At 33.1% G+C, this 17,610-nt stretch overlaps 1 protein-coding gene across 3 annotated transcripts in view; it reads left to right on the top strand.

Moving 5' to 3' along the window:
* Positions 1-17,610, top strand: part of Rps6ka6 (ribosomal protein S6 kinase A6) — a 98,666-nt gene that overhangs the window by 76,335 nt on the left and 4,721 nt on the right. For 2 of the 3 annotated variants that reach the window (XM_034486115.2, XM_076919114.1), the window contains exons 17-22: positions 571-693; positions 1,291-1,380; positions 2,422-2,580; positions 5,032-5,193; positions 10,813-10,889; positions 12,411-12,528. In XM_034486115.2, coding sequence (XP_034342006.1) covers positions 571-693; positions 1,291-1,380; positions 2,422-2,580; positions 5,032-5,193; positions 10,813-10,889; positions 12,411-12,528 — 729 coding nt within the window. The remainder of the gene's footprint in view (positions 1-570; positions 694-1,290; positions 1,381-2,421; positions 2,581-5,031; positions 5,194-10,812; positions 10,890-12,410; positions 12,529-17,610) is intronic. The other variant, XM_034486116.2, reaches the window with a different exon arrangement.

Genomic DNA, 17,610 nt, shown 5'->3' with positions numbered 1-17,610 from the left:
CAGGGGTCAACAGCTGTCCATTGGTTGGATGCAAATATCTGCATCTGATTCTTTCAGCTGCTTGTTGGGTCTTTCAGAGGGTGGTCAAGATAGGTCCCTTTTTGTGAGCACTCCATAGCCTCAGTAATAGTGTCAGGCCTTGGGACCTCCCATTGAGCTGGAACCCAATTTGGGCCTGTCACTGGACCTTCTTTTCCTCAGGTGCCTCTTCGTTTTCATCCCTGTAGTTCTTTCAAATAGGAACAATTATGGCTTAGAGTTTTGACTGTGGGATGATAACCCCATCACTCACTTAATGCCCTGTCTTTCTGCTGGAGTTGGGCTCTATAAGTTCCCTCTTTCTAATGTCAGGCATTTCATCTAATGTCCCTCCCTTTGAGTCCTGAGAGTCTGTCACCTCCCAGGTCTCTGGTGCATTCTGGAGTTTTTCCCCAACATCCTACCTCCTGAGTTGCCTGTTTCCATTCTTTCTGCTGGCCCTCAGGGCTTCGGGTATGTAATTATTTAGGACAAAAATGGAGAAAGTATGAAATTGCTTCATTTTCATTAGTGTTTATTTTTAATAAACAGATAAATGGAAATGCTGCTCAATTTAGTGAAGCTTATGAATTGAAAGAAGATATTGGTATTGGTTCTTACTCTGTTTGCAAGCGATGCATACATTCAGCTTCCAATGTGGAATTTGCAGTCAAGGTATTGTTTCTGAGCCTTGTTTTCTGTCGGATATAATTTGTATTATAGAGTAGTTCATATGCAGGTTTATTGAAACAAGGAGATAGAAGATGATGAGAAACATGTTTGCGATTTAATGTTTTCATTTTTAACTTCTTTGCAAGGCTTTATTTTGATGAAACCGCATTATTTTGTTATTTTTTTGTTTTCTGTCTAATCTTTAGTGTAGTATTTAAGATTAAGCAACTGTAAAAATTGCATAGTATCATTTAGTGTAGTTTCAGTTAAAGTTTTTCTGTTAAATTTCCATTGTAGGGAATTTTTAAATGTTAAAACAGTTAAAGAATGATATTCTTAAATTCTTAAATATTTCTTAATAGTTTACCGTGATTGAAAGTTGACATGGCACAGGCATGTAATTTGAGTACAGAGCTTGTCATATATTTGAGGCCAGACTGGGCTATGTAAAGAGTTCTAAACACCTTGGGCCAAATTGTACAGTCCATCTCAAAGCAATAACAACAAAATGTTAGAGATAGATATAAATGGAAAATATTTCTTTCTACTTAGATAAAATCAGTTGATTGTTTTTGAAAATTTTGTCCATTTGTTTCTTAGGTCATTGATAAAAATAAGAGAGATCCATCAGAAGAAATTGAAATTCTGATGCGCTATGGACAACATCCCAACATTATCTCTTTAAAGGAGGTAAGTATTTCAAAATCTGTCAACTAAGTTAATTAAGTTATGGACTAGATCTTTATAGCTGTGCCCTTAAAGCTCAATTTGCTGCTTTCCTTCTCCAGTAATTCTATACATGTTCTCTTCTTAAGGATTTTAGTAAGGAACAATGATTCTTGATAAAACAATATCCCACTAATCTGAATATAATTCTGAATAGTTAACTCAGCAATATTGCAACTAGAAACATTTTTTTACTCCTATAAATAAAAAGGAAATTGATTCTGGAAAATTTACTTTCTTGACTATAGAGAATAGGCTGTAGAATCATGGATCAGTCCTTCAATGAAATAGTATTAGCCTATAGTTGTATAAAATAAAATTTTTATATATACATTGATGTGTATCAGTGAATGATGACTTTTATATGAGAAAATAAGCTCAGTTTTGTAAATATTCAAAATATTAACCATCATCTTGATCAATCTGTTTTAGGTAATATGATATAATTTGATTTATTATATTTAAACAGTAGTTTGTGTGTGTGTATATATGTGTGTCTGTGTGTGTGTGTACTTATATGTATATATAAAAATATGTCCTATACTGAGTATAAATGCTTTTATCTATTTCTTATAATACACTATTTGAATTCAACATTTGTTTATGATACCATACTCATCAATGAACTAATAAATACTGTGTTTACTATCAAATATATGGTTACTATTGAAGAAGTACTTGTAGTATAATGAAAATACAATATACATGATATTTGAAAGGCACAGAATTTTACTCTTTTATTTATGTGATTTGATAAAACTCTAACCTTCAACCTCAAAAACTCCATATTATCAAACTCCATGTTTGATGTGAACTTACAGAAGTGTATAACAGATAATTTATTTAATTCACCCTGTAGTACAGTCTGTACTACATTAACAAGAAAGAAGTTATATGTGCATTTTGATTCTAGAAGTTGTACTAACAAGGCAAAGTAAATGTAACTTACAGAAATTAGGATAATAATTGTAAGTAATAAAACTTTAAAAACACATTCCTTTTTAGGTCTTTGATGATGGGAAATATGTTTATCTTGTTACGGACTTGATGAAAGGAGGAGAACTTCTGGATCGTATTCTCAAAAAGAAATGTTTCTCAGAGCAGGAAGCTAGTAATGTGCTGTATGTAATAACCAAGACAGTTGAATACCTTCATTCTCAAGGAGTAAGTAATAGTTGCACTCTTTCTTCAATTATGGGACCTATATTATGTTTTGTAATATATTTTTAGAGAAGAAATCCTAATAAAACTCAGTGTTCTAGTGAAGTTTATAGAAAGTAGTGTGAGCTATATACCTAACCTTGACCCTGAAATTATCAAGCCTAATCAAACTTTAAAGTCAAACATTAAAAAAAAATCCAAGCCAGGCATGGTGGCTTGTACCTGTAATTTCAGTACATGGTAACCAAGGCAAAAACTAAAACTAAACTCACTAAGTTACATAGTGAGTTCCAGACAAGCCTAGACTTTGAATATCTAACAAGAAAAAAATATTCACAATATATCAAAAATTATTAGAATTATTTTATTATTGTTAATTCTAGCACCAAATGACTATATATTGACTCACCAACTGTCCTAAATATGGGAGTAAGTTTTTATTCTAAACATGTGAAATATCAGTATGTTAAATTTTGTGGAGAAGAAGACTTCTTTGTTTTTGTCATTTCGTATATAAGGCAGATTACTTGAAATAAAAATATCAACTTATTCTCATATATGTATCTCTACTTTAAAAATTAGGCAATAATTTATTTATTATTTTAGATGGAATCATTTGCAGCTGAATAATACCTATGAAATATAAAGAATGAAAATTGCAATTCAGAATTGATACAGTAGAAATTGCATATAAGCCTTGCCTTTAAAATAAAGTAATAATACTGTAGTGACCTAGGAATAAGATTACAGTAGTTGTCAATAAATTGTATAATACTAAAAGAATAGAGTCATTATCGTATAATTTAATCCATTGAATCTCTTTGCAAGCACCAAAAAAGATAACCAGAATTTTTCATAAGGCATGATAAACCAGAAATTTTGTTTATACAGTATGATTGATTTGTCTCTTCATAAATCTTGTTTTTAGACAACTTGAATAGCAGACATTTTGAACACTTATACATGACAGGCACTTTCAGGGAAAGGTATTACAGATTCAATTACTAAGGAAGATTTTGTCCTTATCTGTAAAGAGCATACATTGTTGTGCATTGATAAGAAAAGGTTATGAATATACCAGAACTAGTTCACCAAACAAGTAATTTTCAGTTCAAACTCAGCAAATATTATACTTTAACAAAATTATAACCACTGGAGAATAGTAACAGAATATAAGTATCTTCATAGCTTAATATCACTATAGGATACAATCCTTCTGTATGCTAGAATTAAATTGAATCGATAGTGGGAGCAGAAGAATCATCACATGAAGAATGCCAACAGTTTTATCAACTCAATTCTGGCCTTCTTCATTGTTTCTGTTTTTCTACTGAGTTTGCATTTTTTTTCTTGAGCGTTTTATGCACTGTAAACATGTTTTCTTTTAATTTTTTGAGATTTTTTTTTATTAAAACCACTTAAAATCCAATACATTCTAACTTGATTCATCTGAGAATCAGAACTATATTATTTTTTTACTTTTGGTTGTGTTCAACTTGTCTTGTTTATGTAAGTCAGATGGTTGGGATTGTGTCCTATGGTGATAAAAAGTCATGAAGATATTTATATTCTGTTACTATTCTCCAGTGGTTTAAGTGTAGGTTTAAGTGTAATTTTGGCTGGGTTATAATTGAAATTTCCTTGTTTGGTGTACTAGCTCTGATATCTTCATATTTATTTTCATCTAAAAGCTCAAACCCCTTCTAAACATTTTTTGTTATATGTATCAGTTCTGGTTCTTTTCTTTACACTATTCAATACTTTGTATTTGTGCTCCTCTCAGACAGAAAAACTACTATTTTCAAATGAATATCAACTACCCTTAGTATATAATACAGACTGCTCTGTTTTGGGGGGTTAGAGGGTTGGGTTGGGTTGGGTTGGGTTGAGTTGGGTTGGGTTGGGTTGGGTTTTTCAAGACAGAGTTTTTCTATGTAGCCTTGGCTGCCATGGAACTAACTTATAGACCAGGCTAGCTTCAAACTCAGAGATTCCCCTGCCTCCGCCTCCGCCTCCCAAGTGCTGAGATTAAAGGCATGTGTCACCTCTGTCCTGCTATAAAGACTGCTCTTAATTCTAAAGTAAAAGATACAGATAGAGAAACCTACCTGTAACTCCGTTTCCTTCTTCAACCAATGTGTGTTACTTATCAGTGTCTGTCTGATTTTCTAAATTATCTTGGACCTTCAAGCTTTTACCTTTTTTATATTGAGTAAATAGTTGTAGTGGGGGTGAGGCACTAGGTAAGACCTTATAGTAGATTATACCTAAAAGCAGAACCAAGATTTGAAGTTGGAAATGCTTAACAAAACTGGTAGAAATTAAAGCAGAACACTTGTCTCATTCTTGATGACATAGGTTCAGAAACAATGAGATTTTTTTCTATAAATATATGAGCTGTTAAAATAAAAATGTAGTTATACAAATATAATGCCAATTTCTTTTATGTTCAAGGTTGTTCATCGTGATCTGAAGCCCAGTAATATTTTGTACATGGATGAATCAGCCCATCCAGATTCAATTAAGATCTGTGATTTTGGGTTTGCAAAGCAGCTTCGAGGAGAAAATGGACTTCTGTTAACTCCGTGCTATACTGCAAACTTTGTAGCACCTGAGGTATTTTTTAACTATTACTGTTGACCTTTCCTTTTTTTTCTTAGATTAAGTCTTTATGGCATCAAGTATGTTGGTGAAGACAGGTAAAAGCAGAGTTGCCTTTTTTCTCAACTAAGAAGCTCTTTTATAATTTTGAATTATAATAATTCTTGATTTAAAGAGTTAATTACTAGCATCTAAAACAAATGTGTCTTATAATCAGAGTAATCTGTTCTATTAGGCTATTTACTAATATAGAAATCATATGATTTCAAAACAGGGTTTCACCATATACCTCTGGCTGTTACTGTAGCTGGTACATACAGCAGCAACTCTCCTGTATTTGTCTCCTTATAGCTGGGATTACAGGCATGTATGGCCATGCCTTGCTGAGAATCATTTATTTTAGGACTGAGATACAGCTTTAGATTGCCTTAGAAGGTGTATTTGCTTTGTTTTTAAATAGAAACATTGTCTTTTCCTGGTAAACCATTTCTTTTTCCTGGGGGAAGATTCAAGAAAGATGAAGCTAGAAAAGTTTAGGAATACAGATTGCACTTTTGGGATGCTCTCTGATATTAGTACCTCCTGAAGCATTGAAGAGAAGATCTGTAAAAAAAAAAAAAAAAAAAAAAGCAATCAGAGATTGCACTGACTACATAAATTTCTTTATAATAGTTTATAACTCAAGAATTATTCTTTTTTAATTTTAATTCTTTTAAATTTATTGGATATTTTATTTATTTACATTTCAGATGCCATCCTCTTTCCCCATTTCCCCTCCCTAGGAAACTCGTATCCCATTCCCCCTCCTTTTTGCTTTTATACCATTTTAATTATATGCAAGTATTAAGGTCAATTCTATGTTGAGGAACTAGCAATACAATAGATGCAAATAATCAAGGAATAAGCAAGACAATAAACACAAATTGTCAAAGAAACAGCAAGGCTTTAAACCCAATTATGTGAACACTACCATGATCACTGTTTCTAAGGGCTTATCAGGGTGACCAAAATATCTGAGCCAACTTTCTGTCCTAGCCCAAGGTCATTTTCATGTCTGAAGCCTACACTTCCTTGTTCTAGCCTAAAATTTAAATACCTGCCTGAAATTACTTTGTTCTAGCCTAATATTTAGATTTCTTCCTGAAATTACTTCTTTGTTCTAGCCTAAGATTTAGATTCCTGCCTGAAATTACTTCTTTGTTCTAGCCTAATGTCAGATTACTGCCTGAATGTTTTAACTTTGCATAGTGAGCTTATGAATTTAATTATGAATTAAAGAATACTTCTCTGATTAGCATTGATGTGGTAGATACTGCTGATAAAATTACCCATGGCCTGAGGTCAGTATTTCTATTTTGGTCAAGCTTCAAGAATGGCATATATAGCTTGATCATGCTAGCCCTTTTTGTCCTGGGAATACTTTTATTCCTGCCCATCGTGTTAAAGCTTTTCTTTAACAACATCAACATGTTGGCAGCCAAGTACATGGCTTGAACCTGAAAATGGACCCCCAGACAGAGTTATTAAATTAACAGTCTTGCAAGCCAAAATGGGTGTGATTCTGCACAGAGCCTTACCAACCTATGACAGAAATGCCTTGCTTCAAATAATGTCTGTTTCATGATGGGTAAGGAAGGCATTCTTGTCAGAAAGACCTAAGACAGGCTCAGTATTGTTTATGAAGTTAAAAAGGGGGTGAGGCAGAGAGCTTTTGGGGCTGCTTGGCAAGAATCTGACATGGGACAAGTACAAGGAAATGGGCTGCTTGGCAGGAATATGACATTGGCCAAGGGCAAGAATTGTTCTTAATATGTTATGGATGTTGATAACCAATGGGAATCTTTGCATACTAATCCAGATATCTACAACACTCATTTTGAAAATTTGAATTTGCCAAACCACAGAAATGTACTAAATAATCTAAAAGTGAATTTTTGTCTCACATATGTATTTTATATTTTTATCAAATAATTGATAATTTTAAGCAGATATTATATATACTGCCTATAAATCAATATTTTAAATTAGTTGTTAGGAAAATTATTTTCCTGTAATAAAAATGAAAATAAAGTAAACTTTATTAAGAAAAACTTTCATTTATTTTCTTCTAAATTTTGCTTTAAAATCCTATTATTGAGGATTGAAACAGTGTTTGCTTTCATAAGTTCTTTATGATATGGTTTGGCCTGTTACAAATTATATATATATCTACAGAATGGTTTATTCTGTACTTGATGAAACTCATATATAATGCACCAAAGGTACAATTTTTACTGAATTTTACTGGGTAGAAAACTGTTCTTTTAAAAATTGAATTTGGGACAGATAATTCCCAAAAGAGGTTATTTTATTTGGACTACCCTCATGTGTGTGAGATAATCCCTTTCCCATAAATATTTTGAGATTTTTTTTTATACTTTGGCTTAGACTAAGACTAGACTTAAGATAGGAAAACAGAATATTTGAAATGTGGTATCTTTTGTTAAATATAAGCTACATAGTCACCATGAATATTGTAAATTAATTTTTAATACAAATAACAATGAACTATTAACTGTTTATTTTAATGTTCAAATTCTTAATCTTGGCTTTATTTTGTATAGCTCCACTCTTTGATATAATGGAAACTTACTAGAAAAAGTTAAATGTGTCCCAAAAGAACACCAAAATTTTTAAATGAATAAACATAGTGTATATATGCTTAGATTAATGGTTAGATAAACATTTTAAGATTAATGGTTAGGCAGTCATTTGAAATGAATGTATTACACAGCACTATACAGTACTGCTGCTTTTTAATTCTAACAGACTTCCATTGCAGTAAGATATTTTGTTTATTGTAATAGCAAACGTTTTTAGGTAGGCATGTGGACACCATTTCTCCATAACTGGCATTTGAACTACTCTTGGGTTGTACTTGTATGTTTTGAGTGCTTTGAAATATTTTATCAAGTGCTAAATACCCTGCCAAAAGTTAGTATTTCTAAATTGGTATGAATTAAATACATTAGTCTTTTTTTCTAAAATTTCAGATTTTTTTAAAGTATACTATAGAACTATATACAAGATCATAAAGATTGAATTAGCCATGAAACTATTTTAAGAAATAATGGAAATTTATAGGGTGTTACAGAATGTATTTAAGTATGTAGGAAATAAAAAAAATTTTTTTTACATGATCAGCCGTAACATTTTGACACCTACTGCACAGCTATGCTATTCTAATAACTTAAAAAAGCTATGGAGATAGTGAACCACCATTTGGGTTTTTTTGTTTGTTTGTTTTTTAAGCCTTGGGCTTCTGCATTTAAGTAGTTTTCCTGCCTCAGCTTCCCAAGTAGGTAGCAGTACAGGAGCAAACCACTGTTGCAGCTCAAGCTGGTGGCATGAACCTGGGAGAGTGGAGCCTAAAAATGAGGAGTATAGTCTCATACAATTGCCAGGTTTATTCAGAGCATCAGACAATTAATATTCTAAGGGCTAAGCAAGGTTAAATGAGAAATGATCACATGAGTTTAGGCTGTATACAGTCACAAGGTCAGCCTGTGCTTGAAAACATCATTCTGAATGATAATGGATAAGATGATAGTTAAATAAAGTAAACCCATGCCTATTCACTACATCTGGGAGGGGCGTGAAAGCACATTCCAATAACAAACCATGTTATAGAGAAACTTAGGTTACAAGACTTTTGCCTTGTTTCCTTGGAATTACCATACAAGCTCTCAGAATTCTCCTCATGCAGCTTCATTCATGGACCGTGTTCTGAAAAACCACGACTTCTGGTAAGGCTGTGAAAGTACAAATATGAGTAGGAGAAACTGAGAAAACAAGGGGATGCTTAGAACTGTAAGGTGATGAGGAATGAGGACATACCAGAATAAAAACAATGCTGTATAGCTTTAGGTTACACTTATTAGGGCCTTTGTAGTTCAGTCTTCCATAGCCTCCCAGTTTTACATATGTGTCCTTTATTTGTTCTAAAACAATGTGTCATATAGCCAATCCTGGCCTTGTCCTTGATATTTATGTCACTAAGACTGGTCTTGAACTCCTGATCTTTTTGCTTCTACCTGATTGCCAGGATTGCAAACATGCACCACCACACATTACCACTTATGTGTTCCTATAAATGCATTTGATTATAAGTATATTTTATAGGAATTATAAGTACATTTTAAGCAAGTTATTTATCGTATGTGTCTGATAATTATGAAATCCAAAACTGTAATATATTTTAGCCTTTTATAGATGAAAAGTCTGGGCTTATGTTTGCATAGCTTCCAATGTTAATGAATTATTTTTTTATTTTGTTTCTATGCCTATATGCTTTAACAGTGTACTTAATTTTAAAATAAAATATGCCCTCATTTTATTTGTATTAATTTTAAAAATCACATTGACTATTCTATGTGTTTGTGTGCATGAAAAGAATGTGTATGCCATGGCATACATGTAGAAGTTACTGGAGTCAGGATTGAAGTTAGGTCATCAGACTTGGCAGCAAGCACCTTTGCCTATTTAGACATGTAACTGCTGCCCCCCCCCAATCCCTTTATTTTTCTATGCTGTTGTGGTTCATAGAGAAATCTTACATTAATTCATAGTAAAAATATTGTTTAATTTTTATTAAAACTGGTTCCCAAACAAAAGTAGTTACACAAAGTATTATATATATAAACTCACTGTTCTTTTTAAGACACCAGCCTCATGTCTCAAACTATCTCATTAGATCACAACTTTTTCTATTTTTACCAATTTTATTAGAAATTTATACCCACATTACCTGGAAACAAGTCATAATTGGAGTTCATACTTGCATAATATGTAGTCTCTTTTACAAAATACACACACACACACACACACACACACACACACACCCCACTAGCAAAGAGTTATCCAAGCCCAATGTGATGAGTCCTGTGTGATAAATTTCCAGCACTTGGGAGGTTGAAACAAAATGATTGCCACAAGTTTAAGGCCAGCATGGACTATAAGAATGAGTTCTTAGGCATGCTGGGCCATAGAAGAAAATACTCTCAAAAATGAAGTGATTTCATAGATACAAAAAGCACTGGCTTTTACTAAGAATGCTTGTTATATAGTGCTGACCAGCTTTATGATTAACATTTCTCTTGTATCTTCATAATTAATGATAATTGAAGTTCATAGCTGTATAATATGTACTCATTTTACAAAATATTCATATACATGTACAATTATTGGAATAATTAATATCTACTTCATAGTCAATATCAGAATTAAAAACCTTAGTACTATTTATAGTTCCATTAAACACTTGCACATATTGATCTTAAGTTTAGATGTCTGTATATCTAATTTGCAAAGATGAGGAATGAAAGATTCTTGAGGTGAAGATTTATAGCTTTTAGTACTGTTGTTTTTGTGTGTAGTCCATATTACTTAGCATATAATAATGACAGTTTATGCAGTGTTTGCAAATTGGAAAATATTTTACTTTTGCCCTTCAGTGCATAAAATAATTTTTTAAAATTATATTTTTATATTGTTAATATTTACAACATTATTAGAATAAAATCAATATCCTGGTGTATAAAAAAAATCTTAGGTATATATTAGTTATATTTTATACCACGAGTATTTTTTTCATAGGTTCTCACTCAACAGGGATATGATGCTGCCTGTGATATTTGGAGCTTAGGAGTCCTTTTATACACAATGTTGGCTGGGTAAGATATTTACAAACTCTTCTTATTTGAACTTTACCTGAATATCTTCATCTAGAAAATGTACAGAAAAAATAATGTTATGAAACACCCCGTTCACATTTTTAAACCTATAATTCATATTTGTAAAATGAGAAAGATATAAAAATAGAAAGGTTTTTATAAAGAATAAATGTTTAAGAATAAAAATTTTATTATTATATTAAGTGTTTTACTTTTTAATGGCATTTATTGGACAGTTGTATATTATCATAGGAACTCATCCACTGAAGTTACTAATATTGAGTTAGTTATTTAAAAAGTACTTTAATTCTGTCTATTTTGGCTACAAATTTATTAAGATGATGGATAACAAAAACAGTACTAAATAATATTAGACTAGAGAAGCATGCATATACATGTCTACTATTAATAAGATGAGGATAAGCTCAAAGCATATACAATAACATAGACTATATTAATGTTTAGTACTTTTATTTAAAAGTAAATATTTGTGACTGTATAAATTATTCAATAACAAAAAATAAGAAACGGTTTACTAGTAACTATTAGACAGTTAGGTATGACATTTTAAATAATAAATTTAACTGCTACATAAAAAATAAAATATCAGTTTCCTAACGTGATTTAAACTGTTAACTGGCTTTGTATATAATTGCATATGTCAGGATTTTAAACATTATAAGCTCTTACAGACTGGTAGCCTTAATCAGATATAGTCAACATTACAGATTTTAGACCATGGGATATAATTTCTTGCTTGCTGTTTTCAAATATTTGCTTTATGACTAGACAAGAAATTATTATATATAAGTATGTGTTTGGTATTAGAGAAAGTAATGAAACATGACTGCACAGAGCTATCTTATACTTTTAACCATGAATCCACCTTCCCATTCCGAAGTATAAAGGAATGTCAGTTACACCTCATGAAGTGCTACAAAAATGATCACTTTTTGTCAAGTTAATTTTTAAAATTCACCTTAAATTTATGAACTTACTTTCAACCCATAATTTCATGTATATAATTTAGTGGCTGCAGTTTTTATATTTACATAAATATTAAATGCATATATTTTTATTGATATTAACTCAAAGTTGTAATTTATTTCCACTAGTCATATTCATAAGAATAATATATTAATGAATAAGCTGAATTAATATATTACAGATATGTAAGAATTGAAATAGTAGATATATTAACATTTCCTTGCTAACTTATGCCTATCAGAATAGAATATTCATATTTTATTGTGGTCTCATTATAATACTCTGTTTATATAAAAGTCTACTCTTATTTTGCATTTATTAACTGATCAAAGAAATAGTAAGAGTCTTAACTGCATTAAATAACTTATTAGGATTAAACTCCCTGTTTGGGATTTATAATTTCATATTAATAGTAGAGAGGAATATTAGGTAATGTTCTTGATGGCTTTTAATATTTTATATAGTGATCACTTTTAATTATATATAAAATGTTCATTTGCCTCTTATGTTTATTAAAATTTATTGTATTAACAGCTACACTCCATTTTCCAATGGACCCAATGATACTCCTGAGGAAATACTTCTGCGTATAGGCAATGGGAGGTTCTCTTTGAGTGGTGGAATCTGGGACAATATTTCACGTGGAGCAAAGGTATAAATCATAAATATGTTCAGTTTTACTATGTTGATATCAAATTATTAAACTCTAGATGTTCTATCCCAGGGTGCAGTTGTTGTATGTCTTTCTTCTGTTGTCATATCAGGATCTGATATTTTACTATAATTAGTTTATTTTTCCCTTCTCTTTCTTTTGTCCAACTCCTCAAATGGAACCCATGTTCCTCCCTTTCAAATTCATGGTCTCTTTCTTTACTTGTTGGCTGTGTGTGTGTGTGTGTGTGTGTGTGTGTGTGTGTCTGTGTGTCTGTGTGTGTGTGTCTGTGTGTGTGTGTGTCTGTGTGTGTCTGTGTGTGTGTGTGTGTGTGATTCAACCCACTTAGTCTGTATAGTGTGTTACCTGTGTATGTATACAAAGTTTTACCTGTGTGTATATGTTTTCAGGGCTGACCATCTAATATTGGATAACCAATAGGTTTGCTCTTCTCTAGGGGGAGAATATTTCTCTTGCTCTAACTATTTCTTTATTGCTTGTAGTTCTTGGTGTGGAGGGTTAAGTTCTTAGGTTTTTCTCTTTCCATGTTAACTTGTTTGTTGGTGTCATTCTCATTCAGGACATATTTAGAGAGCCATGTTGGTGAGATGTTATGGGTTTTGCTTCTATTGTACATCATATGTACCAGATGAACTTAAATAGAATCATAATGATGAGTAAATAGAATAAATCAAAATTGAAAGCTTATAGGTTGTTAATGAAGCCCTAGTTGACCTCAAACTCATAGAGATCCTTCTGCTTCTCTCCCAAGTGCCAGAATTAAATCCAAACTGCCTTTGTTCAAAACACGATTCCCATTACCACTCAGAAGAGAGAAAGCAGATGACAATAATTAAAAAGCAAATTCATTGTTTAAATGTAGGACAAGGCAATTAGAAATATCAAGTACAGTATACCAGGATAGATAAGCAGGAGATAGGATAGTTAGGAATCTTACAGAACAAAATCTAGGAATTGAAGAATTACTGAAGGAAGTTAAAAATGTGAATAATTAAAAACTGGGTGGTGGTGGCACACGCCTTTAATCCCAGCACTTGGGAGGCAGAGGCAGGTAGATTTCTGAGTTCAAGGCCAGCCTGGTCTGCAGAGTGAGTTCCAGGACAGCCAAAGCTACACAGAGAAACCCTGTCTTGAAAAACCAAAAAAAAAAAAAAAAAAAAAGTGAATAATTAAATAGTGAAAAGATAGAGGAGCAAAGAAGGAACTGAGGAAAGAGAAAAAGCATATTCAGGATGAAAGCATCAGAAATAATAGTACAAGGGAAAGTTATTTATGTCTTTCTTAAAGTCCTCTATCATCACCATGAGAAGTGATTTTAATTCTGATTCCTGCTTTTCTGGTGTGATGGGGTGTTCAGGGCTTGCTATGATGGGGGAACTGGGTTCTGATGATGCCATGTAACTTTGGATTCTGTTGCTTACGTTCTTGCGCCTGCCTTTTGCCATCTGGTTAACTCTAGTGCTACCTGTACTTCTGTCTCTGATTGAAGCCTGTCTTTCCAGTTATCTAGCTTGTGTCTGAACTCCTAGGGGTCCAGATGTCTCTGTGATTTTTTTCCAGCTGCCCTAATTACAGTGGTATCTCTAGGATGCCTCAGGATATGGTGCCCCCAAGGTATTTCTGATGGGGTTGAAAACATATAGTTATTGACCTTAAGAGAAAAGATTTGAATGGATGGTCGTCAGCTGACATTCATCCTAAAGCCAGGTTCAGAACTAAATGTTCTAGTTAGAATAGATGACAGAGGAGCTGGTTAGTCAACAGATGGACTGGGTATTAGGACTATCCTGTACTTCACTGGTACAAATTGGCATAATTATGCTCTAATTGTATTTTGAGAGAAAAGTTTCATTTTAACAGGAAGGGTGATGTGTAGGAGGAGCTAGGGTAGGAGGAGTACTGAGAGGAAGAAAAGGAGTAAGAAGAGGAGAAGAAGAAGGAGAGAAGAAGCTAGGTGATGAAAGAGAGAAAGAGGGGGAAGACAGGGAGGCAGATATTCATGTATCTCCACCAGTCAAAGATAGTTGTTATATCTAGGTCGGTCAGTGGGTCACACCTCTGATTGAACAATTCCAAACTTATAAAGCCTATGATTAACATTTTTTTAAAAATATGTATAAATGCAAAAAGGAGAAGGGGGTATGGCATAGGGGTTTCCTAAGGGGGGTTGGGGGGGAATGGGGATAGGGGATGCCATCTGAAGTGTAAATAAAATATCTAATAAAAAAAAGAAAAAAAAGATAAAAAAAAAGCTAAAATTTTAACAATAAAAAAATAGTACAAGGGAAAAAAACAATAAAAAGCTAGTATTTGTCACTTCATGAAGATTATAGTGTAGTGATCTCGGCCTTCTTATGTTTCAGTTTACTTGCTATAGGAGGTGTTTGGGCATTTAATTATTTTCTCGATGGTCAGGCCAAAAAGAGCTGTAAAGTATTTTGACCTTGGCTCAACTGAATTCCTGGAAATGCTTTTTTCATCCAGGCTAGGCAATACAGGAGTATTGGTCCTCCCCTTAACCTATCTGCTAGATGAATCCACAGATCTATAACAGTTGGATACCCCTTTACACCAAACATGTTCTGCCAGTGCATGTGTGAGCATGAAAAAATGCCTGAGGCGAGCTATGTTTCCACCAAATGTTTCCAGTGATTTGAGATTATGTTAATCTATCAGACTAAAGCAATATGTATTTAAGGGTCAGGTATGGAACACTGACTGTTCCTACATGACCTAGATATACTGGTCTCTGCTAGTATTCTCCCACAGCTGGTCTCTTGCCACAGGTCCAGTTGTAGACCTCCAGATGTAATCAACTTGGACTTTCTTTTCTAATCATTCCCTTATTTTTCCACCTAAGCAGACCTGTAGCTGTGAATTGCATCTAGGTTACAACCAATTTCCTGGGCTGACACTGATTCTTGGGATACTTACTTGCCCAGTTATTGGAGAAGGGGAGATTTTAGAGTTTGAAGATAATAAAAATAAGTATTTTTCTGATCTCTCTGGTCAAATGTTTTGACTGTAAAACTGCAAAGAAGACCTGTAGTTCAATGTCTGCTTGCTATGTTGGTTGTTGATTTCATATTTATTTTTTATTTTCATTCTCTCTCCTTCCCTCTTTCCTTTCTCCCTTCCTTCTTCCTCCTCCCTCCCTTCTTCCCTTCTGCCTTCCTTCCTTCCTTCCTTCCCTTCCTCCCTCCCTCCCTTCCTTTCTTTCTTCCTTCTTTCCTTCCTCCCTCCCTCCCTTCTGCCTTCCCTCCCTCCCTCCCTCCCTCCCTCCCTCCCTCCCTCCCTCCCTCCCTCCCTCCTTCCCTCCCTCTCTCCCTCCCTAAAGTTCATATGTGCACCTACAAAACTGATAGACATTTTCTTTTATCTCTTTTGCTTAAAACTCTGCTGAAGGGAATCTTCTCCTACTGTGTTAGAGTTGGATTTCTAATCTAAATTTCAACATTCCTGAATTCTGCCTCATCTCTTTCTAACGTTTTCTAGTACCCTCCCTTACCTTTTCATGTAATCATTTTTTCCCTTTAGCCACTACAGGGAAATTAAATGTTCAGTTGTAGATTTTTGGAGGAAGAGTTATCTTTCTTTCACAATCTTCCTGTTTAGTTTTGAATATGGCTATATTAAAAAAAATAAGTGTTTAAAATTGTTTCTCCCTTTCAATACATTAAAGGTGTTATTCCACAGTATTCTCATTTGAAATATTCTCTGAAATGCAATTGATATTACCTTCTTCTGTCTGTCTGTCTGTCTCTCTCTCTCTCTCTCTCTCTCTCTCTCTCTCTCTCTCTCTCTGTGTGTGTATGTGTGTGTGTGTGTATGTAACGTGTTTGTAATTTTCATTAATTTGGAAATCAAGGGAGCTCTTCTTTCTCCTCTGGAGTTCCAGTTGTCCATGTATGTTAGGCCACTTGAATATTCCCACAGTTCACTAATGCTCTGCTCTTCTGCATCTTTGTTTAATAGTTTCTTTCATTTGGGGCAATGTCTATTACTTTGTCTTTGCCAGTCACCTTTTCTGCTATATTTGCTGTTATATTTAGTTTATTTTTAACTTCATTTTCAGTATTCAGATTTAGGTATTTGATGGGTCATTTTTTTTACATCATGTGTCTCAACTTTTGAATATTTGGAGTACAGTTATAACTCTTAAAGTTTCTGTCTATAAATTCTAACTTGTCAGTTCTGGAATCAGTTTTTTATTATTATTCATTGTACTTTCCTGCTTTTCTTGTACTCCTGCTAATTTTGGACAACATGGCAAAAATAGTGAATTTTACATTGGTGGGTATTGGGTACTTTTCTATTCCTTATAAATATTCTTGACCTTTGGTCTAGGCATCAGTTACATTTGGAGGAGCAGTAATAGCTGTACATCTTTATTTTAGAGAGTTCCTTAGAGAAGACTACAGCAGTGTTTAATCTCAGGCTACTCACCAGTTAGGTGGAATTTCTATCAAAAACCTTTTAAAACTTTCAATGTTTTCCAGTAAAGCTGATAGAAGCATAGCATAACTTCTCAGGTTTTTTTCTCTAGTTGTATTTTTGTTAATATGTGTATATACGATGAAAATAAATTATATCTAAAAAAAACAAAGATTCTTTTAAAACACAAAAATTATGTTTAAAAATTTATACTATAAAAATTATAATAAATATAATCAAAGTATTCTTCAAATATTATGTTCCAAAATTGCGAATGAATGAAATGTAATACTTGTGAAAAACTGTGGACACCACCATGTAGTAGTTCTGAGTTTAATCCAATCTTTTCAGATATATCTTCTGAAAATCAAAAGGTTTTCCTCATTTGTGAAATACTAAACACATGAAGGAAATAACCTGTAGATTTTTGTAATTTTTCATTCTCTTCTACCCCCTTTCATAACCCATCTTCTGACTCTATGTTGGTCTCTGTGAATGGCACTTCTGTCTTCTTAATTAGATGTACAGGCTGTCTCCTTACCTGCACAGCAGCCAGAACATATTCAAGGTAGTATGTTGGGGTATTCATGATGCTCGCCTGATTTCTTGCACATCTCTTACAGGACA

This window comes from Arvicanthis niloticus, chromosome X (genome assembly GCF_011762505.2).
Source record: "Arvicanthis niloticus isolate mArvNil1 chromosome X, mArvNil1.pat.X, whole genome shotgun sequence".
NCBI lineage: Eukaryota > Metazoa > Chordata > Mammalia > Rodentia > Muridae > Arvicanthis > Arvicanthis niloticus.
Note: the sequence above shows the minus strand (reverse complement) of the source record. Positions and strands in the feature narration are given on the sequence as shown.